This window comes from Ixodes scapularis, unplaced genomic scaffold, assembly GCF_016920785.2.
Source record: "Ixodes scapularis isolate PalLabHiFi unplaced genomic scaffold, ASM1692078v2 PGA_scaffold0__279_contigs__length_252992795, whole genome shotgun sequence".
NCBI lineage: Eukaryota > Metazoa > Arthropoda > Arachnida > Ixodida > Ixodidae > Ixodes > Ixodes scapularis.
The window spans coordinates 37,296,048-37,319,240 of NW_024609835.1; the positions used below are offsets into that span (position 1 = coordinate 37,296,048).

Here is a 23,193-nt window from a genome sequence, read left to right on the forward strand (position 1 = left end):
GAGCTTGCATGGAAAGTTCCGGTTCCGGAAACGGAAACGGAAAAAATCTCCCGCCAACGCTCTTCGGCGTCTCGGCGTTGTCTCGGCGTCAGGCGTCAGTTTAAAAGTTGTGTCGGTTAACATTTACTACATGTTGCAACTTTATCTCTAGATAATAGTTTTAAGTTAACGAAACACTTTTGAAGCATGGCAGCGGTGACGGAGTCTACGCTGGAGGAACTTTTGGCTCTCACATCTCGGGTAAGAAGCGCACCGTTTTTAAATTACTGTTGAACCCAATCACGCCTCTAACTCATTGGCTTCACACTTATGACTCGTAATTATGCCGAATTTGCCGAATTACGTGCTTGGATATTGTATAGCAAGCATACCGACTAATTCACTGAGGGCAACCGATGCGTCTCAACTGCTTGGTCACTGAATTTCGGCGGTGTGGTCACGCACTGCCCACCAATGCGCGCGACTGTTTCTAGAGCATATACAACTCCAACTTTTTATTGATGCGTCTTCATTGCGACCCACAAAGCATCCCCAGGAGTGGGTTGGCCAGTGAACCTTACCAAAGAGCCTAAGGTCGAAATCTAAGCACTACGGATTGAAGGAGGTGAGAGGATCGCGTTCAACTGGACGCTCAGGTTCATGGGGATGGGATTCAGAATGCCCTAACACATGGGCGTACCAACCGGGGGAACAAGGGGGGCGCTTGCCCCCTCAGTTCTCAGAGTGTGGGAGGGGGGGGGGGGGGGGGGGCAGAGCATGTGTTTAGCCCCCCTTGGAACAGCCGCCACTGGGCAGGGCAAATACTGGCGTGCGGCGCCCAGGGATACCAAGGGCACCGCCCCCGGCCCTAAGGGGGGTGGGGTGCTGGGGGCAAATCCGGACATGCATAGACATGCACCGCCCTTTCAACAGCAGGCATGCACGGTACGAGTTTCAACTTGATACAACGTGCCTGCGGGAACTTGCACTTTGCCGGCATCGATGCGCGCAGGAAGTGTGGTGAAGTATGCTGCAAAGCAAGATTCGTTATGCTGGAGCTAGTTCTCGCATAAATTAATAGGAGTTAAAATAGACCAATCTCACCAGCCAAGGTTGATGGCCCATACCGTAGATGTCTGCGACGCCGCACAATGCAAAGTTCCACAGATTCTTGAATTTTTACAGATGGCAATGACGTAATGGTGTGAAAAATCCTGAAGATGAATTCAAACAGAGAGGGAGGGGAGGGGGTTAGGGAGCATAGAGGTCTATGGGAACACACTTGAGGCCTGCCGGCAGAGAACCCTAATGTCTTCGGGGTCAACAGGAATGTTTACAGTCAGCTCAGGGTGCAGAGATTACCAATTCCTGGCTGCGCGCATCAAACAGGACTCGAGCTGCCGTAGCATACATGCCAGGAGAGGCTGCATCTTTCCTGTGTGGGTGTCGAAGCGAGGAGCATCTAAAGGCTTCATTGAGGTTCCCATCAGGTTGCTGAAGAGTCGGATGGAAGCCACATCTCTTCTGTAAGCAAGGCTGTGCCAGGTAGCTCCCTGTAGGAGTGGTGTCGTAGATCCCCAGGAGTAGGCTGAAAGCGCGGAACGAGGGACACTACGCCTGGTAGAGTGTGTAAGCAGCCCAGTGCTGCACACTCTCCAGGGCCTGCTTGAGGGATTTCTGGAAGGGGCTCCACACAAGAGTGCAAAACTCTAAGTGGTGTAGCACCAATCCCATGTAGAGGTGCTGGAACGTGCTCGGTGGCATGCCACCACATGTGACATGTGTTACGAAGCTTAGTGACCGACGCGGCTTTGTCACAATGCCCCTTATGTAACCTACGGAGCTCAAATGGTTGTCGAAACTATCCCTCCCCCAAAGTAGTACTGCGGACTGGAGGAAAACAATCGCCTCGCTGGAGGGGAACAGAGCCCAAAACAAGGGGCGGGGGGGTCGGGCTCTTTGTACCTATGGTGAGTGTCTTTGCCACACTTTTCTTAGTGTTGAGTGGGAGTAGCTGGCTTATAGACCACATGTGGCATGCATCTAGGTCGGCTTGAAGTTCGAGGTAGGACTGAGATGAGTTTAGGGGCTTAATTAGTGCCAGGTCGTCGGCGTACAAAATTGCTGTGGAGCGCACCTCGGTGAAGCTCTGCGTGTATACAGCAAGACGGCAGGAGCCCTCGCAAGCACGGCCGTTTGCCTCCTGTGAGCTAAAGTTATGGCAGCGTCACACATGCGCCGAACGATTAGTAAGATTTGGTGTATTGGAAGAGTGGTCAGCGCTGTTCAACAATGATAACCATGTGTCACATTCACTGGAGTTGTGAAGGGTGTTTAACCCTCTAATGCCCAAAACCTGCTGAAGCATAGAAAAACATTGAACGGCGGTTTCCTGCCAAAAATGGTTCCACAGGTTTGCCCAAAGCAATGTTTATTTAATTGCCCTATCATTTCACTATGATAGAGCTCATGTCATCTGTGATACAGTGGACATTACAGCCTATAATATAATTATGTCTTCACGTGCTAGGTGATAAAGTAGTTGCGAGTTAAGTTGTAGAAACACTTTTCATTACACTTGCAGCAATAAGTATATGTGAAAACCTGTTTCGTACTGGTGGGACTGAACTTTCATTACAGTCTGTGCTGCTCTAAATGGGCATATGACCAACTTCATCTGGATGCACATCGTCCTGGGGAACACCTCTGGCGAGTTTCTGCTTTCTGCAGGTGGGGTCTGTAAAAGTGGCCCCCGCCGACTTTTTAGTCGGCGGGGGCCACCTTTACGGCGCTTATGAACCTCTGAAAGTAGGTCAGTGGAGAAGCAATTGGTCGCTGGCATAGTGAGAGCCTCACTCATTGTTGAAAGAGCAGAGTCCAACAGATGCTTCTTTGACTGGATTTTGTCAATAGAACCTGTCCCATGTCGTGAGTCGCTGCTTTCGTCCCCTTGATCTTCAGAATATTCATAGCTGATCTGAGCGTCATGATCAGGAAGGTGACTTAGCCCATCTGGCACATTTTCATTGTCCCCATTGTCACTTATGCCACCAATATCACTATAGTGAGACGATGGCATGCAGCTTAGAATGTCTCGGAGTGACTCGACTGGAAGAAATTACACTTGCAGCACATATAAATACACAAAAGTATGATTCATACCATGTGTAATACGTTCGTTGGGCCTTGTTTGGAATGCCCAGAGTAGCACATGTGATACGCAAAAAACACTCCTGTATCACTGCTTCAGTATACAAGCAATACAAATGAAATTGGTTTAGAGGCTTCAGGAACACTTGTAGTTTGCAAAGCACACAAAACAATCATGTGTCCCTTGTTTTCTTTTTTTAAAGGAAGATTTGTATTGCATATGTGTCGTGATCGCATTCCACTACTGCTGGGTTCTGCCAAGTTTCAAACACGCCTTGTAATCCCGTTGCAGGCCATATTCAAACTACAGAGGTGCAAAAACCTAGGCGATCTGTATCGTGAATGATACATTGGGTGTTCAAAGTTTAGAGGTTCAAATAGAGACTGTTTTTCAATTGGGAAGATGGCTTAGCATGTATGATAGGGGGGCATCAGAGGGTTAATTTTCCTCAGACCTCTCATACGCTGAGCCCCCCTCAAAAAGAACCTCTATCCGCCCCTGGTTCCGGGTTCCATAATCATTCGAAGCTTTTAGGTTTTCTTGTATCCTGCTGCGTTTTGGCTCTATGTAATAGCACAAGTTGAATTTTTCTTAAGCAAAATGTTTCATCCACGAGAAAGGCAAGTCACCTTTGCTTCTTTCGTACGATTCAACCGATAATGACAGCTAGTGTATTTCAAACGCCGTCATTCAGCCCTGACCTGAATAGAAGAGAGCCATTGGGACAATCAATAATGACCGACTAGTAGCTGGTCAAACTCTCGCACCATTGTCCTTGTCAGCGATTTAACTGATTTGGGACTGGCAGGGTGCTTGATTCTTGGTAGGAGTGCGCGTCCAACGAGCATCTAAGAGGGGAGTGTTTAAAAAAAACACTCCTCGCTTAGAGCAAAGATTTCCAGAAGCTGTTTTTCAGCTTTAACCGCTCTTGTATTTTGGACACCGTTGGATGTTTACGTGCCGAGAAACTGAGAGGAGACGAGAGCGCGCGGGTACGTCAGAATGCCAAGCTCAGGTTGGAATAATTAATGTGTAGGTTTAAAGCTAGCTGCCTTTGTTTCCACTGCACTCGTCGAATGCATTCTTATATTTTGGACACCATTGGATGTTTATGTGCCGAGAAACTGAGAGGAGACGAGAGCGTGCGGGGACGTCGGAATGCCAAGCTCAGGTTGGAATGATTAATGTGTAGGTTTAAAGCTGGCTGCCTTTGTTTCCACTGCATTCGTCGAACGCATTCTGATGCGACAAACGTCGGATGTTGGCATTCTGCGTTTAACAAGTGCAGTGGAGACAAAGACTCCCTTTGTTTTCTGTTTTCTCCACTGCACTTGTTGAACGCGCTCGTAAATGAAAGCCAAATGCTGGATGTTGGCAAACAAGCATTCAACGAGTGCAGTGGAGACAAAAACAAGTAACCTTCCACCCACTAATCATTCCAATCGGAGTTCGGCATTCTAATGTCCCTGCGCGCTCTCATCTCCTCCTCTTTGTTTCCCGGCAGCTTATGGTCTAATTATAAGACTTCAAAGATAAATGTCGCGGTCAATTTTTTTTTTTTTTTTTCATTGCAGATGTTTCTACACTTGCTATCTTTTTCTTGTGTGTCGATTATTTACATTATGTGCATATTTTGCCGCCCCATTAAAACTAACCGATACCAACTTCGTCTTGTTTTTTTCAATAAAAAGGAGCTGCGGGACCGTTTGTCGAATGACAATTTGTCACGTGTCAACTGGTAGCAGGGTTATTTGTCAGATAGGTCAATTCGTCATATTGCAGTTTGTCACTATGACAATTCATCAAACTACTATTAACATATCTTTCTTATTTTTGTAGCATTTCTGATGTTTATCAGGCATAGTTCTTTCAAGAGAGTACAATTACCAGCAGCCCCCTTCATTGATTTAAACATTTTTTTCTCGACACACTAAATTATATTTTGACTAATTTCTAATAGACACTGACTATGTCTTGTCCACCAGAACCTTAGCACCTCTCAGTCACTAATGGAAAAAATGGATGGAAAATTGCTAGGCAATTATGGGGTGTTACGGGAAACGTTTCGGTAGCGCATGCACAGTCTGTGTCGTGCATGTCGACAATTCTTTCCGTGTCGAGCACATGCCATCTGTGTCGCGCATGCGCAGTACCTGTGTCGCGCTCCTGAAAGTTTGACATTCTATGCTTGCGAGGTAAGCTAAAATGTTTACCAACTTAAAAAAGAAATGAAAGACTAATCTTCCGAAAGAGAACACTACACAAAAACTGAATAACAAAAGCGACTAAGCGCTAAAATAGCTAGCGCGTGGGCAATAAGATCTTTAAACATTTACGGTTTTCAGCGACTTGTCCCAGTGGCGAATTGGCCTATATGACGAATAGCCCTACTACGAGTTATTATGAATCGTCTTTCGAAGAACGGCCCGTGTCCTATAAAAAAGACCCTATAGTCCATTGCAACTCAAGAACGAAGGGCGAGGGTAGGGTGGGTCGGAGAGGAGGAAGCAGACGGAACGCCGGAGAAGAAAGGGGGAACCTCCTTCTCTCTTTAGCGTTCCGTCTGCTTCCTCCTCCCCGGCCCGTCCTACCCTCGCCCTTCGTTCTTGAGTTGCAACGAACTATAGTGTTGCATGCCACACAAAAAATGTGTATATATTTTTTTTGTCAAAATTTATCAAGTTTTTGCATGACATATATCGGGTGCAGGCCACCTTTTTAAAGGATAACAAAGTACAGCTGCTTGCGCAGGGCTATTAAATAGGCTTTCTAAAAACTCCAGCCGATCTATAATAAAAATTTAATTAGCATAAGGTTTAAGCAGAACAGTGTTTATAACAAAGGAACCTACAGTTCTGGCAATGGGAACCATAGCTTTGTACTTTTTTGCTTAATTGAAGAGTCCAATTTTTTCTGTTCAGGGTCAAGAACCATCTCGGGAAAAGCTGGACTCAAGGCTTCAGGCGCTGTCGGCACAAAGAAGCAAGCAGCTGTGGAAGCTGGTGCTTGAAAAGTTGCAGCACCACATACTAAGGGTGATTGCAAAGGACGAGCCTGTGAGTTGCTTGTGGGCTCTGCAATATCACTACTGTCAAGAATCATGCCCTTGTTTTCTGCAGCATTTCTTTTCTCTAGAAACATGTTGATTTTATGCACGCTTGATTTATTGGTTATTTAGAGAATAGTTTTACTGTGTTTCACATACTGGGTGGCTAAACCCCCCTCGGAGCAGCGTTGCCAGATTGGAAAGATGCTTCGGCACCAAATCCTGGCAGAGATTTCACCAGATTTCACCAGCAGTAAAATATCGCGTCAATTATCTCCAATTCCTTCAGCTTCTTTTACGCATGAACACGCCAAAGGGTAGCTTTCAAGAGGTTCACTAATATAAGGCTCATCACAGCACAATAAAAAAGGAAGAAAGCAGACATATGGCGCATCAGCACTGTTACTTTTTAATATACCATGTTTATGAGATGTTGGTGCTGAGTAGTCCTTAGACGGAGAATTCAAATTAATGAAGACCACCGACATGTAAGAAAGGCCACATAATATTGCACTTAAAGACACTCGCAGTCTAAATTAAGCGTACATTTCTGCTTAGCAGTAAGAAAAAGAAACGCTAAGAACGAATTCCAAATACAACACCATGATAAAGTTCAGTTCATAACAGGTTTTGAAGTCAAGTGTCAAGAAAAACACTGATATGCATGACATCCAGTCACATAACACTTAACTTCACACAAAGTCCAGTCACACTGACACGGATTACCTCTTAACACATAAAGCACATCTATCGCTCATATCCATAAGAATATGGAACATAAACCAATTGGGTACATAAATACACTAACAAGTGCCAGAGCTAATTACACTGCTTCGTACATCTCTGACATAAAGCTTCGAAGCATATCATCAGTTGCAAAAAACTGCACACAGCAGCCAGACTTCAATGACAATGTGCGAATGCGCACAATAGCATGCAGCGTTGCAACAGACATCTTATTTCTGCACTTGGTCTTGATGCAGGTGATTTGGCTAAAACTCGTTTCCACTACAGCGTTCGACACTGGGCAAGACAGGCAAGATAAGGCATAGAGGGCTAAATCTTTGTATGGTCTCTCTCCTAGCCCGTTTTCGTAGTTGAATATTCCACTCCAGAATAACGTGCAGTCATCCGGGACTTTGCCATCAAACACGCACTCTTCAGCCCAGATGTGCGTCACGATTTTTCTGTACTGTTGTTCCAAAATGTCTTGCTCTTCCTCCAAGAGGAGGTGGAGGTGAAGCTTCTCAAAAAAGTAGCGTGCCGCTTGTGGCAACACTTTTGACGGGTGAAGGGAAGGAATTTAATTAATGCAAGTGGCAAACCGTTTCTCAAGATTTTTCACCAGTTTTCACCAGATATGGTCTGGTGTAGCCGTTCGGGTACATCAACACCAGTAGCCTTCCAATTTCACCAGATTTTCCAAATCTGGTGCCGAATTTCATCACCTGGCAACGCTGCCTCGGAATGTGATATTCCACCAAAAGCTAACTGTAGCGATGGCAACAATGTACGGGAGCTTGCGGCCACAACATTATTTCTGTCTGAAATCTACTGATCACTGTTTTTAAAGGGGAATTTTTCAGGTTTGTGGCGACAAGAAGTACCTAGGGTTATTGCTCAGTGGCAGCCAGCCGTACATGCCTCCTTGCTTTGATCACAAAAGTCCATTTCCATTTGCAGGAGAAAGGTGAACAGACTCCAAATATAAGTGAAATTAACCGGATCCAAGTATGTTAGGATCGGCCAAGCTTTTGCGGTGGGAAGTCACAATAAACAACCTTTGTGTTCAGCCATAAGGAGAGCCTCCACACACAGAATTCTACACTTGGCTGAATCGCCAATGTGCCAAAGCACACAAAGCTTTGTTTATGCGGGCACCGATATTGAAGCAAGTGCATTTCGTGCTCTTCATGATGTCGGCCATGTCATTGTTAATGCGGATGTGCCAATGTATAGCAAAATTTTTGGGAACATACCGGTTAAGTACGGAATGTGCATCTTCGTCTCGGTTTTTATTTTATGGACGATTTTTTGTGGGAACAGAGGTGTTTATATTACTGAGACATGATTGTATTGGGTGGCACAGTGGCACGATTTCCTGTTGGGAATTCAGAGGCTGTGCCTTTCTTGCAGTTCTCGTGCTGGCACAAACTGCCTGCCCTTAACATTCAAAAATTAATGCACAAACATGAGATATTGCAACTAACCTCCAGATAACCAGCAGGTATGAGGGGCTCTTCTAAGGGTGCATTTTCCCTGTCCCAAACAGGAGGATTATTCCCTTCTGCTTGTGGAACTGTGCCAGGCTACTTCGAGGGTCGACATTACGTCTGACTGCAGCGTCCTGAACATTGCTGACCTTCTCTACGGTGAGCGCGCTTTTTTACGGCCGCACGTTTTGTACGGTCTGACGGCTTTCTGTTGACCTGAATTTATTCATCTCATTAGATAACACTTCAGGAAGGATGCTGGTATGTGAAATGTTGTAGTTTGTTCCCAGGTAGCACTTACAGTAACTCATTCATATGGGTAGTGCAATTGGGAAATGACTCAAGGAAGTTTGGCTACACTGCAGTCATATTTGCTCTTCCTACTAGTATTGTATTAAGGAAGGGAGTTCAGAAACTATGCAGGTCATTCTTTGCAGACGAGTTGTTTGTAGTGAATTGCTGCCTGTATGAAGAAATACGGCTACTGCTATGAAACTAAGTTTTGACTGATCATTTATTACACAAGGAATTGGCTGCTAGCAACTTCTCAATTTTAGGGTGTCTACCAACCTGGAATATTTGGGGGATTTCAAAGCATCTGGAAAGTCAAGTGATTGTCAGGGAAATCGTAAAAAGATGAGTTAAGTCAGGGAAAATGGTGGATGTCGATGATGTAGTAACACGCAATGAAACGGGAGAATGTGGCGTGCAGTGGCACTTTCAAGCTGTGTAGCAACTGTCCGAGGCGTTGCTAGAAGTCATCAGCCACCACCTAGCTGACTCACCAGATTGTGCGGTAACTACCTAAATAGCCGCTCTAACCTTGTCCTCTGCATTCTCTTCTATTGTAATGGTCAGGGGATATCATACAATTCAAAGAAAACCTGGAAAAGTCAGAAAACTTGAGAGAGGAAATTTGGTAGACATTCTGCAGACTGGGTTCCTTAGAATACTCTAAGGAGTTCCCCACCAAGCCCCCAAATTTTCTTGGCCATTCTTGCCCCTAAGTGAAGTGTTCTCCTACTTTAAGCACTATTCTAGAAGATCTAAGCCCTCCATTGTCGCATAACTGTGTGCCAAATGGTCCTGGTGTATGCATTGTTCACAAGGTCTATAGGCTTCAGCAATGCTTTATTGCATCAAAGCTGAAACCAGGAGAGGTTCCTTGGCTGTCAGTCAAGAAAAATAGCTAATCTTCATGATAGAAAAGTCTCTGCTCTACAAAACATAACTGCAAGAGCATTTATTTGTTATTTATTAATACCTCAAAGGCCCTAGCATAGCGTAGTTCTAGAGCTGAATTTCCAGGACCTGTCGTGATAGCAGTATCAGCTACCAGTACACATCTATCAAGCGATTTCCATTTGGTCTTCATCAACTTTGTTGTCCAGATTTTTAGTTGAGTCTCTCGAAAAATTCGATATTGTCTCGATTTTACATAAAGTGTGCAGTTACAGTCGCCGACCGATTTTTCGGACTTCGCAGGGACCGAAGAAACGTCTGACTGAAAGAGCGGTAAAAAAAATCAGTAGATTAAACTACTTGTTTTTATTGTGTCTAAGCGTAATGATGTGAGCCGGACACATCACTGTCTTGGTCGCAACTGGTAGGTTTTGCTTTGCTTTTCCAATAACATATGTATAACAAGGTTGGCAACCGGCAATATAAAGTCTGCTAAACATGGCGAAAACAGTGGAACTTGTCAATACATTGCTTTAGGCAGGCTTAAAAAAGTCATTGATAGTGCTTTTCTTCAGGTTTCGCCTCTGCTTGCGTTTGGCCTCTTTCCATTAGCTTGAAATCGCTGCCTTTTTCTCTCACGTTGCGGTTGAGTACTTTCTGCACTTCTTAGCAACACTTCGCGGCGGTGGGAGAACAGGTGGGGCCATGGCTCTCAAGCGAGCGTAGTCCAAAAATATGATTCGCCGAGTCGGGATGAGAGGCGCAAGTCCACGACTGCACAATGGCAAATGAACACAGCGAAATTGTAAAAATGGTAATGATAATAACGTACAGCTAGAGAAAAAAAAGCCGTAGCATAGCATCGCCTAGCAGTAGGACTTAGCAGTACTCGAGTAGCGCTGCCAAACCAAGCCAATCCACGTGCAGCCAACAGAACCTAAAATGATGGCTTTTCGGTGGTGTTCCCCGCTGATCACTCACGACGATTTTATCTGAAAAATCAAACTTTCAGACTTCAGGTTCTCCGAAACGTCAATCTTGAATATGCACTATTTTTATTGGTTAGGTCACGGTTCCTCTTTTAGGACCAAGATATCGAACAAGTTTGAATTGCCGGTGTCTCAAAAAGCGGTCGGCGACTATATTTATCACAAAATACCGAGTAAGCGCCCACTCAAAATTTGAAGATAATTGCGAAAAATAAGGGATGTGCGCATGTCAGGTCACAAATTTTACATATATATAGGTACTGTTCATATTTTTTCAGATGTTTCAAATTTTGGGGATGGGCGCTTATTGCGAAATGGGCAGATGCACGGTATTTTATGGTAGGTGAGATGCCTGTATGCAATGTGCCTTTCACTCATTGATAACATTTTTGTATTGGCAAGGAGGCAGCATGGCATTCTTTTGCCAACGGCATTCAAACCGCATGCGCTGCCTTATGTGAGCTGGCTGCCTTCCCTGCCTTTTAAAGCGCTGGAAATACTACACCACCGACCAATAGTGCCGTGCACGCTCCTAATGGTTGCTGCTGATGAGTTGCCTTAAAGGGGCCCTGCAATCATATTTAAGCGTCCACCTTTTTTGCGGTTTCCACGTCTCTTGGGGTTCAGGCAATCCAGCGGGCACGGAGAGAGTAACTAAATATCAGTGCGTCATATTTTAACCGGACGACGCGGAAACCTCCTCCACCGACGAGGGCAACCCGCGGTACCGAAAGCGCGTAAAATGTGACGTCTTTGGTCCTAGGCTTGCTACTGGTCAAAGCCGCTAAAAGCTTCTTTTTAGTCGAAATACAAAATATAAGTGGCGCGAACCGTTTCAATTTTTTATAAAAGTTGTGTTTGTTCAGTATTTTAGATGAAAAAAGAAACGAATGCAGTTCATAAATTACGGAAACAAGAAATGACTCGTCGGCATACCCGCCACCAAGCGGCGGAAAAGGCGGCGCATACTAGAAAGGAGTAGTGGGATCAGGTGCCAACACGGAAAGGTCACGGATGTATGCGGCGGCGCTGCGGTCATTTGGGCAGGAGGATCCGAGCGGCTCCGAGCGTTCCGAAGGCCTTCGGCGAGAAGCTTTGTCTTGCGGTTTGGCCATTTCGCGGTATGGCAGCGCAAAGTAGCTCCCATTCTAAACTGATCTTTACCCCGTGTTTGCTGTCGTTTGTGGCCAATGAAGTGTCATTCCGAATTAGTATTTAATCGCGCAGCAAATGCAATGAGAGCCGCTCTGGCTGCCCGCTGCATACAGCCTATCCAGAACATGCTTCAATGGCGCCCTCTCGCGCCGTCGACTCAGAGTGTGGCAGCCGTGAGCGCTCGACAAGCTCACTACCCCTCTTTTAGTTCACGGCCACTCTCAAGCAACCAAGGACGTCATGATGGAGGTTATTTTTTGCTTGTTTTTGTAATTTTAATTTGCCTATAACTTTTAAAATAAAGGGAATTTCGAGAAAAGAAAAGTTTCACTAAGTTACTATGTTCAGTGCGCTCAGGTATGGTGCAAATTAAAAATTAGTAAAAAAGGCATTGCAGGGCCCCTTTAACTGAGCATCTTCACCAGAAAAAGCCGCGCGCGCGCTCCTGTTGGCACGTTGTTGTTAGACAGCTCTGCGAAAGACAAACTTTGCACGGGAAAAACCCTGTCATAAAGTAGGTACGTTCTCCAAGAACTCCATATGGTGTTTATGAGTTGGATGCCAAACGAGCCGTCAAGCTTTTGCCGCTTGTCTCCGTGGAAGTGGAGCGATCGCAGCCTAAGCAATTTCCTTCAACGCACAAAAGTAGAACACATGTCTTGGTATAATAAAAAAGAATAAACATTTCAACGCTAATAAACACTCTCAGCGTACTCACAGAAGCATGCATTATCCCGGAAAGCATACATTATCCTGACTTTGTCTTGATTTCAGCACTAAATTTGTCCCAAAAATCTCAACTCTACGCATAACAAGAGGAATTGGCTGCTGAGAATCGCAACAGTAAAAACAAAGAAACGGATACACTCAAGAGTGGCAAAAGTTATACACTAAAGCAGTGGTTCTCAACGATTGATGTTTCGCGGACCCCTTCTGGATCGGCGGAGATGATGGAGGACCCCGTTTGTGGCAAAGGGAAAGGTAGTGAAAGGTGTAGGTTAATTATGATAGTGATTTAATAAATAGATATAACTAAAGGCTAGTGTGAAGTAGACTTGTTTTATTGACATATACACGAGAAAATTTACTCGAAAATCTGAACTTTTCTTCCCAATCTGAGAAAATATAACTTTTATTGCCATGCTTGACTGGTGAGGCCGAGCTTCGTGGACCCCTAAAGTGACTTCACGGACCCCAAGGGTCCGCGGACCCTCATTTGAGAACCACTGCACTAAAGAAGAGTAGAACTATACATAAAAACAAGCAAAAGTTTTACTTAAAGAGTATTCGCGTCTCCAGCTCGTCGCTCGCCCTCCTGCGGCGGAAACGGGAAGCGCTCTAGTGAGGGTCCCCCGATTCTCCTGCTCAGCGGGCACGGTGGAACTGCTCGCCACCATGACTCGCTAAAAGTATTTTTCGAATAAAAACAACGCTCTTCACTGTCCCAACGTGGGGCTGCAGCTGGTATAGGGTTGTACCTTATTAGAGAGTTTCAGTATTGCGTATACAAACAAACGCAAGTGCTGTGCGTTTGCGATATAGGGTGTCCTGCTCCACGTTGCGCGTGCGCATCGTTGCCATGCTCCGATCCAAGACCGCAATTTTGGGTTCCGCAATCGCAGCGTGGAACACGCAAAGCTAATGGAAACACGCAGCGCTTGCGTTCGCTCGTATATGCAATACTCAAACTCGCTACTGTTTCACCGGCTTCTGATGCCAACGAAACGTGCTGTAGGGAGCAGACTCGCAAGCAGGTAGGCGTTCCTTCGAACTGGAAAAGCTGAGGATGGAAAAATGACGACGAACAAATACAAAAGGAAATGAATGTTAAAACAAGAGTAGTAATTAAAAAAAAATAATACGTTTTTTTCTTTCTGGGGGGGGGGGGGGGGGTATTTGATCTGGAAGGATATTGGCGGCGACTTTGGAAGTTTGGCCGATTGTCAAAAGTCGCTACTTTGACAGCATCCTCAATTAATCTACTTTTACATGAATTTCTTATATTAGCTAGGATGTTGTCATTGATTTTAGACTTTATTTATTTTATAACTTGGTAATTAAAAATGCTGCAATAGGTACCAGTGATGACAATTAGCACACTTAAGATTGTCATACTTTTTCGCAAGTATGACAATTAACGCTACGATCACAGAAATACGCAATTTAACCATAATCGTTTTTTCTGAAAGGTGTCATTTTGTTTTCTTTTTAGCACATGAAGACCTCTCACTTTGTTATTAAGATAGACCAACAGTCAAGCACAGGATGCAATATGAACTCATATGCGTCACGCGTTACTTTAAAAACACGCACACACTTCAGCTGCCTGACTCGGATTCCGTCCTTTAAATTTTTCTAGCGAGAACAGCGTTTCTTAATTCATACGTTTTTGTGAACATATCGTATAAATTTGATTTATTCTGTTATTCTTGTTCTCGGAAAGATATTAAAGCAATTAATCTTCTAAATACCCAGGAAGCCATTGAAAGGCCCATAGCTGATTGTTTTATATTACAATTATGTGAGCAAGAAAAGGCAGTGAGGACGCACAAATATCACCACTGAATATTTCAACTACAGCATTTTATGTTACCTCTAAGATGTATGAAAGACCCCGTCTTTAAAGGGACGAAGGTTTCCGCGAACAACTTTTTTAACTAAATAATTACGGTGTGAGACGCATTTTGAGTTATGAAAGAATCTGAAATTAAGACCCGTATCGAGAAATTAAATCCAGAATAAAGGTAAGTTTCGGTTTTGCTCCGGAATTAAAACGTACCTCCTGGCTTAATAGTATACTAAATACCGTTTTTGTTTTCAGGATAGAGGTGACCTGCGCTTATAACACCCTAGCTACCTAGTGTTACCAGAAATGATTTGTGTCGCTCAGTGAAGCCACCAAACTAGACAGGCTCAGCAGCGGCACGCATCTCCGACCCTCACTAAACCGGCCATTTTGAAAAGCGAGTGGCGCCACCTATAGTGAATTGGAGTCGCGAATACTAACTACATAGATATTATCACCTCAGTAGTTTTTGGCACCACACAGATTTCAAATATTCACCTAGTAAACATTCTAGCGAGCACACAATTACTAGGTAAGTAATCTCATGTTTTTTCTAATTTCTACACTTTTTTATCATACTTTTATGACATTCTACTTTTATATTCTCTCTTCTCAGGATTACTGCTACTGGTGGAAGATGGGGCGCTCAGTCATGCTATATTTTCCTTCTGCAAATCCTGGTGCATTGCCAAGTTAAAGCACTGGGAGAAGCTTTGGGAGAACACCTTCAGACTAGCCCTAAAGCAGTCACTAGAACAACACTCAAAGGTGGGTTCCAACATCTGACGTTGTGTCAAAAAAAGAGCATACATTGATGCAGAGATCAAACCACCTTGCCAGTCATGCCGTTGCTTCGCAAATAAACTTTGCGTATACCAAAGTACCCAGAAAGTGCACCTAAAGGGGTATTTAGACGAGGGGGAAATCTCTGCCTTTACTCCCCAAGATGCGCATCACATGGTAGCAACGTCGCGCTTTTGCGTGGAGCCGCGCTGTTGTAGACATCCCAGGGGAATGGGGGAAGCTTTTGCTCTGGCTGCACAAACGCTTCCTGCCTTGGCGTGGGATCTCTTAGGAATTGGCGGGATAGTGTTTGTGTGTATGGCAACTTCACAGATTGTGCTCAGCGAAGTGCCGGTGGTGGAATCGGGATCGCCTAACTTGTTGTGGCTTGCGCTGTTCTGAGGCACTTGAGAAGTGTTCGATATTCATCAACGCCGTGCTCAAGCCACTTCACATACAACTGTTTTTTGATTCCACATTTTTTGTGTTGCATCCACCCGTTTAAGAAGCGTCCTTATTTTAGCAGGAAGCTATTCGTCATGTTCTGCCTCTAACAGTGCTGCTGCCATAATCTCGTATCGCCATTTCATGTACTCCTCCCTTTTTCTGCTCCCGTCAGCACGCACAGAGCCCTTTTATTGAGTGTAAGACTGCTAAATGGGTTTGATAACACTGACATCCCTCTCGGCTTCTCGCCGTTTGTGTAAAAGATCGAGTCGGGGAGCTTTTACACAAACGGCTGGTTCCGCTGATCACCGAGGTGGCGCACATCCTTCCCCAGAAAGCATCCCCTGTGTGAATACCCCTTAAACACTGGCATGCAAACAGCATCGCCGAAATTGGTCTGCGTTCAGTTTATTTTTGTAAAATCATAGCCTCCCTTTGTTGATAATTTGGGAAGTCACTTTGTTTGAAATGTGGAGTAAAACAAATACAGTGAACTCTCAATTGACTGAACTTCAAGGGACCTTAGTAAATACATATGTAGTTCACTTACCTGAAAGTTCACTAAATTGAATATATTCGCTAGCACATAGATCAGTAAGTGTGAAATGCAATTTGTAGAGTCGTGTACATCAATATATACGAGGTGCATAACAGTTACGTTGCTACCTTTCTTGCTAAAAAAAAAAAAAAAAATCTCCGTTTGTATTGGCACTTGTAACAAAGCTGTCCAGAGAGTATGTTTTTTTGCACTTCCTCTGGCACAGCTTGTTGCTGTGACGGAGCCATACCGCAATGGAATCGTCTACTGGCTTGCAATATTGTGTGCAGAGCCCTTTCCTGTTGAGATTGAACGCAGTTTCTCCTTCAAGCTTTGAATTTTGCTTCACTATCGTTGACAACGTCAACGGTGAAATCCTATAGTCCTTCACAACGTCCACTTTTGTTTGACCGTTGTGCAGACGCTGAAGGATTTTGAGCTTGTCTCATAGAGGCAACCGCTTCTGTTTCATTGTCTTATGAAAGTGAACATACAAATTGCCGTTCTGCATGTGTTACCCGAAACTAAGATGGCCGAACGGAACCGATGACAAAAAAAAAAAGAAACAGACCCCACATGGTTTGTTTTTGTATGAATAAAGAAAAAGAGAGGGCAACCAGCTTCCCATTAAGCGTGGCAAGTGTGAATAAATAAAAATAAAAAGAGGGCAACCGGCATAAGTGAGCCTTCCTTGGCATTATTAGATAGTGAGGTCCTGATCCCTTGTTATCATCTCCAGACGTGTTCCATGAGGTCGTCCTAGGCGTCGTCCTAGAACTCGTCCGAGAGGTCAACCTCGAGGTCGTTGTAGAAGACGTCCTAGACGTTGTCCTCGAGGTCGTCCTAGACATATTCCTCTTGCTGTCATCTTTAAAGTCATCCTCGAAATCTTCTTTGAAGTCGTCCTAGACGTTCTCTAGGCATCGTCCTGGAGGTCGTCCTAGTTGCCTTTGAGGTTGTCGTAGACATTGTCCTCTAGGAATCATACTGGAGGTTCACGTGAAGTGCATGAGTTCGCTATTCTGAAATTTTTGTTAAACCGACGTTCGCTCAAGTGAGAGTTTACTGTACTGCCACACCTTGTTTTTCTAACCTCTGAACTGTCCAGAGCACATAAAGCACTACGCACAAAGTTGGCTACAAGGAACTACACTTTGTGACAATTGCGACTCTGCAAAAGTTCTTGTTCAACATCCTATGGTACTTTCAAAACAACTTCGCCTTACATTCCATTTACCTTCCAGCGTCAAACAATGGAGCTCGTGAGCACAGTCTTCCTCCTGAAAGATGGGCTGGAAGCCGACAGTGGAGCACTGTCTTTCTCGGACTTGGGCTGCGAGCAGAACCTGGAGCTCAAAGAGCTTCTCGTCAAGTGCTCCATTTCTCCAACCTACTTGGGAGCTGACAAGGTGCGCTTCACTCAAACTATAAAAAGCATGGTCACAAATTTTTCCGATTGCAGCACTTTCCTAGGTGTCGGCATGATACCGTTGCTTTCAAGTTTAACCGAGTAATTGGATTTATTTATAACTATTAGAAGGGAACGTAAACTCTCTTTGGCACTTTGCGCTGCAAATTTGATTCCATTGAAGCCCATATCAATCTGCAGCACCAGTATGTCATTCATTCTAAAGCATGAGATTCGTTTGATGGAACCCTCAACCCCAAAATTTTGTCTGTCCGTGCATTTCCTACTAAATTCAGCGAGAAAATTTGTCACGTGACCCATTGTCACGCTTGCAGTTATTGTAGTGTATACTGCAGGTCCAACTGGCGCTAGTGCGGTTTTCGGAAATTGACTTTCGGTAATGCATTTCTATGGGCAAAAGTGAGTGCATTTTCTCCCTGTGCTTGAATATATGAGCAAATATCACGAATAATTCATACACTCTAGAGAGCTTGAAACATTTCCCAGTCATGCTGATAAAAATGTTGCTCAGTTACGACATTTTTCATTCAAATTTGTGGCATTAAAAACTGTGCTAAAATGACTTTGTACGTGTACCGTATTTACTCGAGTAATAGCCGCACTATTTATGAACAAGGCCCTTACGTCTACTTTCCTGCAAAGCACATATACAGCCAATCATCGCATTGCGCATGAATAACATAGCGAATGACTAGATCAAGAGCACGAGTCTCCATACAAATGCCTTCTTCACAGATTGTATCTTTGCACGAAGACGTTTTCTCTGTCCTGTAAACCACTGGAATCGTGCTGTCGATCGCGGTGATTCGTCATCCGTGTGCTCCGCGGAAGAGCGAGCCCTCAGGTTTTCTTCATAAACAGTGCGGCTATTACTCGAGTAAATATGGTATTTGTGCACACTGTTCGACACCGTTAGTGCGAACTCGGCATCGGCGCTTTTCTACAGGGCGGGTTTATGTGCCAAAGCAATGAAGAGCATCTCGAAAATCAAGAAAGACTTTAAGAACTATGCGCCAACACTGGGTCAGTAACTACCTGTGCCTGTAGACGATCCAAATAAAGTAAAGCCGAGTAATGAGCGCGATTTGCAATAAATAAAATTTGTTTTATTCACTCTGCTTTTCATATAGGGGTGCAAAGCTGAGTTTGTTCTAGCATTCAGAACTCTTATCTGCATGCTCGAAAACTTTGAAAATGGGGAGAGCCAGGAAACTCTTATCACCTAATAAATTCAGCCCAATAATAACAGAAACACCTTTTATAGTCCGCATACTTTTACTGTTTTCTGCGTTTTAATGTCTCGTAAATGGGGGTCATTGTAATGGCAAATAAATCTCTTGGGTTATCAATATTAGCGTCATCGGAATGTTGGCGCTCCTTGAACAAGCCCTACATTCTTTTCAACTTTCATTCCTGCTTCGATCCGTCGCTTGTATTTACACACTTACTGTGGAACATAGGATTGGGCCCAGAATAGCAGGGAAGTTAAATATAGCTCACTTGTCAGAAAAATACTGTTGCTAAAGCAATTTCACTTTTATAATGTTCATAAAGTTACCTATTATTGACTATCATCTAAGTAACAAAGGTAATTCTTGTTATTCTCAAGTGAAACTACAAAATGCCATGCACATTTTCCCATATGAATTTACTGGAGCAAGGCAAAAGTGGACTGGTTGCTGTCTGCTTCAATTTGAAACCGGAAGTCCCATAGACACTAGCTCCAGTTAAACCTCTAGCATACATTTTAATAACCATGTCGTCACGTGACACATTAGAGCACTGCACGGGCTCGGGCCGGCCCAAAAGCCCGGGCCCGGCCCGGCCCGTGGGCCGGGCTCGGGCCGGGTAGCACGTATTTTTTAAAGCCCGGGCCGGGCTCGGGCTTGAAAAAAAAAATTTCCGGGCCGCGTCGGCCCGGGCCGGCCCGGGCCGTGCCTGGTCAGTCGTGTGCCGTAAATTTTAAATCGCGTCGGCCCGGGTCGTGGGCCGTAAATTTAAATTCAAAGGTATCTATGCTAAAGTCCGTCTGCTCTCAGTTCGAGGAGATAGAAGCTCTACTGGAGTCAAGGAACAATCTATTGATGGAAAGCGTGAACAAGACAACACTCAACGAGTTAATCGTGTTCCTGCAACCCTTCAAAGATGCTACCGACGCGCTCAAAGAGGAACTACGTCCAACACTTCCTCTGGTTGTCCTTTACGCTTCTGCGTTGAAGAAACATCTTAAACCTGGTGCGGCGGTGTCTGCTGTAGAGGCAGTGGAAATCGAGAAGATCAAGTCCCCTGCTTGTCATTTCCTGGACATGAAGCTGAAAATTTTCCTCCTCCACAGGACCGCCACATTTCTCTGGCCTCAGTTCCGCCAACTCCGCACGTTGCCCGAGGACGAGCGCCTTGAAGTTTACGCGCACGTCAGAAAGCTACTTGCCCATGTCGCCAAAGCAATGACCCAAGATGAAGATGAGACAAACGATGACGTTCGAGATCCCGCATCAAAAAAAAGGTGCCAAGGTTTGTTTGAAGACTGGTGTGACGCGGAGGAGGACAAGGTAGCCACCGACGAATTGGAGGAGTATCTACACGGCAAGAAAGACTACTCGTGCTCAGGAGTGGCTGAGCTTTGTGTCTTCTGGAGAGCGCACAAGAAAGAATTCCCGAAACTGTCCATTCTATCCAAACGCATCCTGTGCATTCCTGCTACAAGTGCTAGCAGCGAACGGAACTTTAGCGCGGCGGGCTACATTAGGCAAGCAAGACGGACCTGCCTGAAGAGAGAGTCCATGGACAATTTATTGTTTCTCCACAAAAATATGTAGGAAGGAAATTTCTCTTAAATGAGTTGAATAGAACAACGAAAAGTGCAATCTCTCTTCAATAAATTCATAAATAAAAAATTCCCCACTTTTGTCTCAAGGATTGTCGGTGTGCCATGAGTTCAAAGACTGTCGCAAATGATGCGCATATTTCACCCATACTCTCGACAATACATATTCTAAGTCGACATCTTTATGATATAAAAAACTCGGTCCCAGTTTTCCGGCTCGGGCCGGGCTCGGGCTCATATTTGAAAATGTTATCGGGCTCGGGCCGGGCCCGGGCCGCGTCTCTACCGGGCCGGGTCGGGCCAGGCCTAGAAATTCCGGCCCGTGCAGTGCTCTATGACACATACACTACTACAGTCTCCACAATCAATTTAGCGAGGAAATCGGCGTTACGAAATCAATACACCAATGCAGTTTCCCTGCTAAATTTTGCTGGAAAATCATTGTCACGTGACCTCACATCATGTGGCACCAGTTCTATACACAAATTCAATTTCCCCCTATAAATTTAGGGGGAAAGCTTACGTCACCTGTCCAATGCACCAATTTAGTTTTTTTGCTAAATTTATTGGGGAAAAAGTGACTAATCTATTAGTGTGATAATGTGATCAAGTTGCTTGTCATTGAAGGTAGGTGTTTGAAACGTCCGTCCTACATGGACCTTACTACTTGGGACAGTCTGATCGCGAGGTTACTTGTAGAGGTAGCATGTACACGATTTTGTCTAAAATTAAATACGTTTTAAGAATAATATGAAAGAGTACAAATTGCATGGGTCTGTGACACCAGAAGCTCAGTTTATTCGAGGAAGCATGATTTGTATGGGTCTAATTCCACCTCCCTGTCACTACTGGCCCGAGCAGCACAATAACATCAACAGAAAAAATTTTTTCTTAAATTGTACCAGAGACTCCTTTTTTGCAAATTGTACACAAATAAGAGGTATAAATTAGAACAAACAAGCAGTCGGTAGTTTTCACAGCGAAGCTGTTATGCGCTAGGATCTGGGAAAAAATGCATCTGCGGATGTTGACAGAAAACTCCCCATTGGTCGTGGCAAGTATGGATAAATAAAAATAAAAAGGGAGCGACCAGCGTGGGAGTCAGCCTTCCTTGGCATTATTAGATAGTGAGGTCCTGATCCCTTGTTATCATCTCTAGGCCTTGTCCTCGAGGTCGTCCTAAAAGTCGTCTGAGAGGTCGTCCGAGAAATCGTCCTAGGCGTTGTCCTATAGTTATCGTCCTCGAGGTCGTCCTAGAAGTTGTCCTTGAGGTCATCCTAGACGTCGTCCTCTAGACGTCATTGTCGAGGTCGTCCTAGAAGTTGTCCTTGAGGTTATCCTAGATGTTGTCCTCTAGGCGTCGTCCTCCTTGAAGTCGTCCTGGATGTCATCCTAGATGTCGTAAAAATAAAAGCTTCGCTGGTCCTCTACCTTCGTGTGAAGTGAAAAGGCTCTACAATTTTTTTTTAATTGCATAGCATTTGTTTGCTTGCAATTTTGTGTCCCAGACTTACACGCCATTAGAACCAGAGTCGTCCTTAGTGTGGACGACTCTGGTCCTCCACCGAGCACAGCAAGGCGGAGGACAAGCAGCAAGGCGTGACTGCGAAACGAGAGCTCAGCAGCAACATGAAACCAGTCGCCATTACATGGCAGCTGATTGGGAGTTCAGGTGTCAGTTCATGGACAAATTGTTTGGTGCGGTGTGTAACGTGTGCGACGGACTGTGGTTTTGTGCAGGTGTGAGCAAAGGCCTAGTGCTGTGCATTTAGAACGTCTTTGGGAAATTCCAGAGACTGCCGGTCTTTTTCCTTTGAACCAAAAAGCTTTCATCGAGGCAATTCGTGCAATAAAAAGTATTTGTTTGAGGCATTAACCTAGGTGGTAAAATTTCGTGCTCACCGATACCGTTTCCAAGTAAAATGCGAAAAAGTACCAACGTTGTATTTGCTTCAACTGTGTTGTGCAGTGTATTACCGGGTCCTAATGAAACACGAATGATGGAGCGTGTTGTTTTCGGGGCATACTGAAACCCACACGCTCCTCGGAACCCCTGTGCCACGTAGAACAGCAGTTCTCAAACTATTGGCTGCAATGCAACCTTTGACATACTTTGGAGCCACACAATCTTAGCATATTGAATCAAGAAGGGACTACTATGATTGTGTAGGACGGGGGAGAGAAGAGGACTGGGTGTGTGCCTGATTCAATGTGCTATTGTCACATCAATGTAAACACAGCATACAACTCGAGAGCACACGCAGAGAAGGCATACTGTGCAAGGGCCAGAAAACGTCTATTTACGCAGCTGTTGCGGTTTGGGTGTTTGATATGAACTGGCACTCGCAGCTCATGATGAATGCACAGGGCTTGGACACCACTGTGCAGATGTCAGAGTTAATTTAAGGTTGAATTCATTAAGTCTGGTACAGCCGACATTTGGGCATGTGCAGATTGGGGTTTACAAGTCTGCACTGAATTGAACTTCTGCTCTGCACAGTATACTGTTTCGCCGTCAGAAATGCATTCGACTGGCCTTGTTGAACACCTGGCTTTCCTATTCTATATTTTCTGCCATCAATGGAGTGCCTCTAGAGCAGGGGTGGCGAAGCTGCAGCCCTTTGCGTGTTGAAGTATGGCTCGTGGCTCCCCCCCAGAACACATTTTAAATCGAAAGACAGGTCGCAGTTTGTTAGTCTTGTGCTACTGCTACCTTACGTACAGTTGGACTGCTTTTGACTCGGATATATTGAAAGTAGTTTGAGTTTCGTTTATTGCTCTGAACAAAACTTTGCGGCTGGGTCAGCCTGGCCACTCCTACTCCAGAGCATCCTCAAATGATCAGACACCCCCCGGAATGCTCTGGAGGACCTATGGCGGTCTGCAGA

The 23,193-nt window shown here is 44.8% G+C and overlaps 1 protein-coding gene across 2 annotated transcripts in view; it reads left to right on the forward strand.

Annotated features, from left to right (window-relative positions):
• The first annotated feature begins 32 nt into the window (after positions 1–32).
• The window catches only part of LOC8039605 (condensin-2 complex subunit G2), a 74,327-nt gene continuing 51,166 nt past the window's right edge, over positions 33–23,193 (forward strand). Inside the window, exons 1-5 of one of the 2 annotated variants that reach the window (XM_029982593.3) lie at positions 33–240; positions 6,052–6,186; positions 8,449–8,548; positions 14,898–15,049; positions 17,294–17,458. In XM_029982593.3, the coding sequence (XP_029838453.2) occupies positions 187–240; positions 6,052–6,186; positions 8,449–8,548; positions 14,898–15,049; positions 17,294–17,458 (606 nt within the window). In that variant the 5' untranslated portion in view covers positions 33–186. The remainder of the gene's footprint in view (positions 241–6,051; positions 6,187–8,448; positions 8,549–14,897; positions 15,050–17,293; positions 17,459–23,193) is intronic. The other variant, XM_042293059.1, reaches the window with a different exon arrangement.